The sequence below is a fragment of the Myotis brandtii genome, unplaced genomic scaffold (assembly GCF_000412655.1).
Source record: "Myotis brandtii unplaced genomic scaffold, ASM41265v1 scaffold417, whole genome shotgun sequence".
Lineage (NCBI taxonomy): Eukaryota > Metazoa > Chordata > Mammalia > Chiroptera > Vespertilionidae > Myotis > Myotis brandtii.
In genome coordinates, this window is record NW_005366017.1 from 500,421 (window position 1) to 509,808 (window position 9,388).

General features: G+C 55.8%; 2 protein-coding genes across 2 annotated transcripts in view; one reads left to right on the forward strand and one right to left on the reverse strand.

Moving 5' to 3' along the window:
* Positions 1-7,173, forward strand: part of IFFO1 (intermediate filament family orphan 1) — a gene marked incomplete at its 5' end in the record, with an annotated part of 13,624 nt that extends 6,451 nt beyond the window's left edge. Inside the window, 4 exons of the mRNA XM_005873729.2 lie at positions 67-187; positions 481-576; positions 5,363-5,493; positions 6,127-7,173. Coding sequence (XP_005873791.1) covers positions 67-187; positions 481-576; positions 5,363-5,493; positions 6,127-6,232 — 454 coding nt within the window. The remainder of the gene's footprint in view (positions 1-66; positions 188-480; positions 577-5,362; positions 5,494-6,126) is intronic.
* A 577-nt stretch (positions 7,174-7,750) lies between these two features.
* GAPDH (glyceraldehyde-3-phosphate dehydrogenase) overlaps positions 7,751-9,388 on the reverse strand; it is a 4,464-nt gene continuing 2,826 nt past the window's right edge. The window contains exons 5-11 of the mRNA XM_005873713.2: positions 9,199-9,314; positions 9,020-9,101; positions 8,667-8,818; positions 8,507-8,585; positions 8,323-8,406; positions 8,145-8,242; positions 7,751-8,040 (exon numbers count right to left, since the gene is read on the reverse strand). Of these exons, the coding sequence (XP_005873775.1) occupies positions 7,971-8,040; positions 8,145-8,242; positions 8,323-8,406; positions 8,507-8,585; positions 8,667-8,818; positions 9,020-9,101; positions 9,199-9,314 (681 nt within the window). The 3' untranslated portion in view covers positions 7,751-7,970. The remainder of the gene's footprint in view (positions 8,041-8,144; positions 8,243-8,322; positions 8,407-8,506; positions 8,586-8,666; positions 8,819-9,019; positions 9,102-9,198; positions 9,315-9,388) is intronic.

Consider the following 9,388-nt stretch of genomic DNA (forward strand, 5'->3'; position numbering starts at 1 on the left):
CCCAGCCCCTCAGCCTGCCAGCCCGAGGCCGGAGCCCCCCCTGACACGCGGGCTCCCTGTCTCTAGGAGGGAGTATGATTTTGAGGACGACTGTGACAGCCTGACTTGGGAGGAGACCGAGGAGACCCTGCTTCTGTGGGAGGATTTCTCAGGCTATGCCATGGCAGCGGCAGAGGCCCAGGGAGAGGTAACCTCCCCTCCCGGCCTCAGGGCCCCCAGTCCTGCCCCTGCAGCTCACTGCCATCTCCCCTCCCTCCCTGCCTCCCGCCTCTCCTCGCTCTGCTTCCCCTCTGTGGCCATCATCCTTCACCTGCTTCTCCCCTTCTTCTTTACCCTTTTCCTTTTTTCACGACTGTCAGTTTCCTTTAACCTGACTTTCTCTCTCTCCCCTCCTTGGCCCTGTGAAATGAACCCCCCTCCCGCCCGGTCCCATCCCTTCCCTTTGCCCCTCCCCCACCCTTGCTTCCCTTTCTTCTCCAGCAACAGGAAGACAGTTTGGAGAAGGTGATTAAAGATACCGAGTCCCTGTTCAAAACCCGGGAGAAAGAGTATCAGGAAACCATTGACCAGATAGAGGTAAGGATGCGAGTGGAGGCCGAGCAGCGCAGGTTCCTCGTGGGTGTGGGCGGGGCTGCAGGTAGCGTGGTCCCATCCTGCGAACCCAGACACCAGGCCTCCCTTTCCTTTGGGGGGAGGTGTGAGCGCCCAGCTGTTGAACCTTTGGTGGGTACTTAAGACCTCAGGAGGGAGGCAGACAGATGGGTTCAAGTCTCAGCTCTCTCACTTGTTACTACTCCAACTTTCAACAGCCTTCTTAGTCTCTCTAAGCCTGTTTCTGTATTTGTAAAACTAGAGGCCTGGTGCATGAAAATTCATGCATGGGAGGGGGGGGGTCCCTCAGCCTGGCCTGCCCCCCCTCACAGTCCGGGAGCCCTCAGGGGCGGGAGGCGACCCGGCGATCAGGGGAAAGCAATGCCCCATCACACCTCTGCTGCTGCCACTGCCGCCAGCGCAAGCCTCGGCCGGCCCTAGTTACCTGTGCCTCGGGCTGGCCCTGGGTGGCTGGGGGCCTGAGGGGACTGGGGGACTCCGGAGGCAGGCATGTGCCTGCCACCCTGGCGGGGCTGTGGGGACTGGGCACTGCCATCTTTGAGGGTGTGACAGTCAATTAGCATATTCCCTCCTTATTGGCTGTGGGTGCCGCCATCTTTGGGACAGCATGAGGGTCAATTAGCATATTCCCTCCTTATTGGCTGTGGGTGCCGCCATCTTTGGGACAGCATGAGGGTCAATTAGCATATTCCCTCCTTATTGGCTGTGGGTGCCGCCATCTTTGGGACAGCATGAGGGTCAATTAGCATATTCCCTCCTTATTGGCTGTGGGTGCCGCCATCTTTGGGACAGCATGAGGGTCAATTAGCATATTCCCTCCTTATTGGCTGTGGGTGCCGCCATCTTTGGGACAGCATGAGGGTCAATTAGCATATTCCCTCTTTATTAGATAGGATAGGGGGTCTCAAAAGGAGGAGAGCCCTGACCAGGTGGCTCAGTTGGCTGGAGCATCATGCTGAATAGCAAAAAAGTTTGTGGGTGGGGATGTGCCCACAACCAAGGTACATGCCCTTGACCGGAATCGAACCTGGGACCTTTCAGTCCGCAGGCCGACGCTCTATCCACTGAGCCAAACCGGTTTCGGCAGGAATCTTAATAATACCCCCCTCATAGGGTTGCTCGAAGACGAAATGAAATAACACCTCGGAGCGCAGGGCAGTGTCGCTCTGCTAGGAAGCACGCCCTGTGGTAGTTAGTATTACTCAGGGGAACCCACTCAGGTGGGCTTGACTTGGCCGCTTCTTCAGCTCAGCCTTTGAGCTAAAGGAGGGATCTCTATTCGTACTCCCCGGCCTGAGGAACCTTCTAGAGGTGACAGGGGAGCTGGTGCTTTCATTTAAACTCTAGGCCAGGAGGGGCTCCAGGAAGGACTTGGGGCACCTGGGAGGGAGGGGATTGTGGGGAGCGGAGGCTGAGGTGATGCCTGTGAGCCTCCTGCCCGGGCGAGGGGTCCTTTCTGAGCACCCGACGTGGGGATGAGGCTGGCGGACTTCTGTAATTCTCCTCCTCTTCAAGCCCATGTGGCATGTTGACGCTCTTACCACCTCACGCCAAATGGTCCTGCTTCTCTAAGCGAAACCTGCTTTTGTTTTTTGCCCAGGCAGACAAATGCTAAGTGTTTTTAGTTTTTGTTTTTAAATATATTTTTATTGATTTCAGAGAGGAAGGGAGGGAAGAGAGAGAGAGAAACATTAACGATGAAAGGGAATCATTGATTGGCTGCCTCCTGCACGCCCCCTACTGGGGACCGAGCCCGCAACCCGGGCATGTGCCCTTGACCAGAATCAAACCTGGGAGCCTTGAGTCCGCAGGCTGATGCTCTATACACTGAGCCAAACCGGCTAGGGCTGCTAAGTGTTTTTAGTTTCTTTTTAAGCCTCACGTGATGATTTGAGAGAGAAGGGGGAGAGAGAGAGACATTGATGTGAGAGAGAAATGTCGATTGGTTGCCTCTTGTATGCACCGTATGCATCCTGACCAGCGTTCGAACTCACGACCTAGGTCTGTGCTCTGACGGGGATGAAACCCGCAGCCTTTGGTGCACAGGACGACACCACAACCACCTGAGCCCCTGGCCGTGCTAAGGTTCACAGGCACAGCGGGGTGTATGCTGCCAGCCAGGGGATGCAGAGAACTGGCCTTCACTTTCCCCTTTACACTCTCACTGTCACCTCCTCCTTCTCTGCCTGAGTCCCTCCCCTGCTCTCCCTCCCCCTGGTGAGTGTGGGTTTAAGGTGTGATGTTCTCACTGCACCTTCACCAGCAGGGGCCTCGGAGCAGTGGTCCGGGCTGCATCCTGCCTGCTTCTTCCCCTGGACCAGAGGGGCTTAGTTTACAACCTGATGTGAAAAGAAGGAAACGAAAACCCTAAATGGAAACATGCTTTTGGAGATGTTGTTGAGTCACCGATTCCTCCGCTCTCCCAGTGGGATGCCATCAGGGGATGTTAGGAATGTCAGGGAGTCAGGGAATGGTGGCTTTGTTTGCAGAGTTGCTCCTGGTAATCCATCTGGGCCACCCCAGGTCCCTTTATCTTTGTGACCTTTGATCTCTCAGGGTCCGTGAGATGGAGGCATGTCCCATTATTGGATGGTCAAGCCGGGGCCCAGGGTGGAGGGTGGGAAAGAGTTCTTGCTCCCTCAGCTCCTTCCTTCTCCCCACGTGTTCCCAGCCTTAGCCCACCCCTCAGCTTTCCCAGGAGCCGGAGTCTCAGCGTGGGTTGTTGTGGATTTCTCCTAAACTGGGCTCATCTCTGCTTGAATTGTGTGAATTACGGGGGACATGCAGACATGTAGAGACAACAGGTGGCAGTCCTAGCCTTGTATTGTGATAGAATATGTATTGGTGATACAATATACAGGTGGGCAATAATGGGTTTACAGTTGTGAGTACGAGAAACAGTGTATCCTTGTGTTGTTACTGTATTACCTTCCATAGAATGACTGTAAACCTGCTTTTGCCCACGCCCTGAAGAGAGCGGGCGGATCCTACCCCTCCCTGGCTGGAGCAGGCGGCACGTCCTGCTCCTCTGGCTCGCGGGACCCCAGCTGGAACCCCAGCTCTGGAACCAAGCGGCTCCAGCCACACCCACCAGGCCACCCTCTCATCCAGGTCACCGTCCTGACCATCTCTTGCGTCGGCCTGTGACCCACTTACTTCTTCTTCGAGTTCCCGCCCTCTGTCCAGCTCAGATTAGTTATGGGTGGTTTCCTCTGCCCGGTCACATTATTCACGGCTGCGTTCCTGCCCTTTCTCTTTGCTCTCAGGCAGTCAAGCAAATGACCTCCAGGCAGTTTCTTTCTGCCTTGCTTCAGGCCCTGCCCTTTGTACCCCAAACAAAGAGGCAGCTGATTGTCTCTGGCCCAGATCTCTTACGCCTCTGCACCACCTCTCAGCTCTGCCTGTGGCGCAGAATCAGAATCGGCTCTGGGAGGGAGGCCGTATTTCCTGGACTCGGAGCCCCACGCTTTTTCACATGTAACATTTCTTCCATTGGGATACATTTTATACCAGCAGGACATTCAGTATTGGCAGCAGGTCTTTCTGTTAGTCCCTGAAATGGCTTACAAGTGAGAAAACAAAGTAAAAATGGCCCTGGCTGGTGGCTCAGTTGGTTAGAGCCATGTCCCAATACCCTAAGGTTGCAGGTTTGATCCCTGGTCAGGGCACATACAGAATTCAACCAATGAGTGCATAAGTAAGAACAACAACTGGATCTCTCTCTCTCTCTCTCTCTCAAATCAGTAAGTAAAATAAAATAAAAATCTCAGGGGAGGATAAAAGTAAATAAATAGAAAATAATGAGAAAATGGGTGGTAAGAGAATTGAGCCCTTTTCACCAGTGTGGACAGGTGTCCTCTATGCAGGAGTCTTGTAGATACTTCACAGTTAATTCATTTCCCATCCAAGCACCTGCCATGCACCTGTGGAGATGAGGAAGGCTGTGGCCCGGCCCTTATAGGAGTTCCCGATTTAGTGAGGGACACAGACAGCGTTGTGGGGAATGAGGGATGAGCCAGGCCATGCAGGAACCCCAGGCGGAGAGTGAACATTCTTTCCTCACGGCTCCCGCCAGCCTGGGGAGAGTGCAGCCTGGGGCAGATGCCTTCGCATTCCTCTGTAGGCAAAGACTGCCTGGAAAACTAGAAGGAACGACAGTATATTGAGTGCCTTCTGCCTTGATCAAATTTATTTTTATTTTAAAATATATTTTTATTGCTTTCAGAGAAGGGAGAGGGAGAGATAGAATCATCAATGATGAGAGAGAATCATTGATCGGCTGCCTCTTGCACGCCCCCCACCAGGGATTGAGCCCGCAACCCGGGAATGGAACCGTGACCTCCTGATTCATAGGTCGATGCTCAACCACTGAGCCATGTTGGCTGGGTCTGATTTATTTATATTTTTTAATATTTTTATTGATTCCAGAGAGGAAGGAAGAGGGGGAGAGAGAAACATCCATGATGAGAGAGAATCATTGATTGGCTGCCTCCCGCAAGTCCCCCACTGGGGATCGAGCCCACAACCTGGGCATGTATCCTTAACTGGAATCGACCCTGGGACCTTTCAGTTCGCAGGCTGACGCTCTATCCACTGAGCCAAACGGTCCAGGGCTGATTTATTTTTAAATCTGAGCCCTCAGCTAAGCTGCCTGGACCCCCTGCCCCGTGGTGCTCTTGGCGCGTTTGCCTCCTGGGGGTTGGGAGCAGGGTCCCCGCTGCCCTGACGGCCCTGCCTGTCCCGGCCACAGCTGGAGCTCGCCACGGCCAAGAACGACATGAACCGGCACCTGCATGAGTACATGGAGATGTGCAGCATGAAGCGGGGCCTGGACGTGCAGATGGAGACCTGCCGCCGGCTCATCACCCAGTCTGGGGACCGGTGAGGGCCCCCCCAGAGCGTAGGGCGCTCCCACCTTCCTCATGCTTCCTCCGAGGGCCCATGCCGGGAGGACGCGTGGACGGAGCCCCTTGGCGGGCAAGCCCTAAAGACCCTCACAGTGACTCACATCTGGCCGTGGGCTCTCAGTGGATGTCCGTTCGTGGCTGGGCAGCTGAAACCTCCCAGTGCCACTCACTCTGATGGTTCCCTGGTGAGAGGCAGCTAAAAACTGACCAGGAACAGAAGGGGTGCGAGGTAGATTTTTACCGAGAGTCAAGGCCATCTTTGTGCATTTGACCATGCCAGTAACACCGCAACAAAAAAGGAAAAAACATCATAAAAGTTCTACAGACAGACAGAAAGCAGAGGCCACCCAGTCAGTGCACTCGGCCCAGGTGGCATCTTTTACTTCAAGTATTTCTGAACCCTGAGCCTCCCCAAGTCCTCAAGATAAAGAAGGGACGGCTCCCCCATCGGTCCCCTCCCCACTCCCTCGCCCGGCACCCACCCTCTCTCCGTGGTCCTCCTGCCCTGGCCGAGATGCCATTCACCCGAGAACGAGGCCGAGGGGGGGAGTGCCAGCCTCACCAGGGTCCTGCCTGCCCCAAGGTGACAACTGGTGTTCTTTTCTAGAAAGTCTCCTGCTTTCCCTGCGGTCCCGCTTAGTGACCCGCCGCCGCCGCCTAGCGAGACTGAGGACTCCGATCGAGATGTCTCATCTGATAGCTCCCTGAGATAGGGACCTGCCTCTGGTCCCCCCATGGGAACGCACCTCCTCGCATCTCCTCGCAGAGTCGGGGTTCTCGGGGTTCGCAGAAGGGAACTTCCTTTGTCCCGGCTGCACCAAGCCTGGCCCCGGGACAGGGCCGCTCCTCCCTCGGGCTTCCTCCCTCGGTCCGTGGCCTCTCCAGGTTCTAGGGTCTGGAGCAAGGCTTGGCCTGCCCTTCCCAGGCGACTCCTGCCACAGCTGGGGCTCTCCTGACCTCATGCGTGGGCGCCTGCTCCTCCCCATCTTTAAAATGCTGCCAGTGTGACTGTGGCCCTGCAACTTCTCCATTGAATAAGGAATGTGATAGTCAGATCCCCCACCCCCGTGGCCTAGCGCCAGCTCACGTCTGATTCCGTCCTGGTGCTAACTGGCCCAGGCACTGGTACGAGTGGGTCAGGCTGGACGTCCCGGGCGTGTGCAACACAGGCAGTGGGAGAGGGGTCCCTCCGTGTGGCAGGACAGGGCGCGAAGTCCTCCCTCCGTTGTCCAAGTGCTCCGGTCACCTGCCTGTGGACAGTAAGGATGTGGCATGACCCCTCCCTCATGGAAATGCCATTTTGAAGGGGTCTCTGTGCCCCTTGTGTAGTGGCTTCTGGGTCCGACTGGGTGCAGTATCATGGAGATTGGAAGCTTGTCTCCCAGTCACTGCTGAGTGACAAAAAGGTGAAGCTACAGATGTGTGTGTGTGCACAGGTGTGTGCGTGCTCAGGGTCTCGGTGTCAGGCTCAGCGGATGTGCCTCCTCAGTGTCTGTCACATAGAGACCGACGGGCCGAGGAAGATGTCCGCACTTGGAAAACCTCGGGGAAACTGGGGAGACGGGATTGAGGCCTTAGCTAACTGCCGGGAGCTGTGCCGAGCCGACATGTGAATGGAATCTTTATTAAGAATGAAACTGGAGTATTTATTGAATGCCTGGCGTCACTGACTGAGTCCTTTCTGGTGGTAGCTGCACAATCCTGGGAGGTATGGGCTAGTTTCATCTCCATTTCATCAACAGCAGGTGCAGAGGCACCTGATGGTTATTAAACTCTAAGTAACTTGCCCTAAGTAAGCCTCACGTGGCCAACCAGGGTCTCCCAGGTGGCAGGCACTGTGTCCCACGTGCCTCACCCACGCTTCCCCGATTTAGTCAAGGGTCCTTACTGTGTATCAGGTGAGGTTCTAACAGATCGGGCTGGAGTTTGGCGAGGAAAAGGTCTGGTCCTCCAAGTGGGGGTGCTGGACACAGCACCCAGAGGCCTTGGAGGGGAAACAGCCAGAGAGAATAGATGTCCCTTCCCAGCGACGCCCGGGCACACACTTGGTAAGGGGGTGAGGGATGCGGGATGCTTCGGTCACACCAGCTCTCAATCCACCACCGAGGCTGTGCCTGGTTGGGGTGAGCAAGGCCCTTTGCTACTCTCAACAAGAGCCGTTTCACCTTAGCACCAGCCCCGTTTCCTTCCCCTTCACCCTAGACCCTGAAATAAGATAAATATGCAAAGAGTTGGCTGGGTACAGTGAACTTTATTGATGGTGCACGACAAAGCAGGGCTCCCTAGGCCCCTCCCCTTCTCCAGGGGGTCTGGGATGGAAACGGTGGTCAGGAGATTCTCAGTGTGTGGTCAGGAGATTCTCAGTGTGTCAGGGGTTCGATCTGGGGCAGGGACTCCCCACCAGCGGAGGGCCTCTCTTCCTCTCGCTGGGGCTGGTGGTCCAGGGGACTCTTACTCCTTGGAGGCCATGTGGACCATAAGGTCCACCACCCTGTTGCTGTAGCCGAATTCATTGTCATACCTGGAAGGGGAGGAGGGTGAGGTGTTATTTTTCCGAGCCAGGCACTAGAGGGCGCCAGACCCATAATCAGTTTTTCGAGCATTGTCCCGCCCCCAGCCACATACCAGGAAACGAGCTTGACAAAGTGGTCATTGAGGGCGATGCCAGCCCCAGCATCAAAGGTGGAGGAGTGGGTGTCACTGTTAAAGTCGCAGGAGACCACCTGAGGAAAGAAGGCCACGTATGGGAACCCAGTCTTGGTCAGCGGGGCTGTGGACCCCAAGCTCCCTGCCCCATCAGTACCTGGTCCTCAGTGTAGCCCAGGATGCCCTTGAGGGGGCCCTCTGATGCCTGCTTCACTACCTTCTTGATATCATCGTATTTGGCCTAACAAGGTAAAAAACGATATGGTTATTCAGGTCCCAACATTGCCACCATTCTACGGGAGACCAGCCCCCAGCCCAAAGCTGCTCCAACCCCCACTTACAGCTTTCTCCAGGCGGCAGGTCAGATCCACCACCGACACATTGGGGGTGGGGACACGGAAGGCCATGCCAGTGAGCTTCCTGTAGGCACAGGGACGTGGGGTCAGTACCAGCTCCTGGTTCCCCCAGACTCCAGTCCAGAAAAGCAGCAAAAAGTCTCACCCATTCAGCTCAGGGATGACCTTGCCCACAGCCTTGGCAGCGCCAGTAGAAGCAGGGATGATGTTCTGGGCAGCCCCTCGGCCATCACGCCACAGCTTCCCAGAGGGGCCATCCACGGTCTTCTGGGTGGCGGTGATGGCGTGGACTGTGGTCTGGAAACATGGAGGACAGAGTGAGGGCCCTGCATAGTGCTCACCACCCACCCTTCCACCTCCCTCCTCAACTTTAGGAGAAATAAAGAGATACAGTGACCTGAGCTAATGCCCAGCCCAGGGCTGTGTTGGAGGAGGAGGAAGGAACCAATCCTGGGTGAGAAATGAACGTGCTGAGGTCCCTTTCCCCATCACTCTTACCATGAGTCCCTCCACGATGCCAAAGTTGTCATGGATGACCTTGGCCAGGGGGGCCAAGCAGTTGGTGGTGCAGGAGGCATTGCTGAAAAGAGGCAGGCCAGTCAGGGGCAAAGGTGACCCTCCTCTAACCGCAGCATTCACTACCCAACCAGGTCTCCATGCCCTTCTGCCATGCTCACCTGACAATCTTGAGGGAGTTGTCATACTTGTCATGGTTCACACCCATCACAAACATGGGGGCATCCGCAGAAGGGGCAGAGATGATGACCCTCTTGGCTCCACCCTTCAAGTGAGCCTGCAGCAGAGGAGGCGTTACAAGGGGCTGCATATCCAGCAGCCTCTGCTTCCCACTGTACCTTTCTCGGTCTA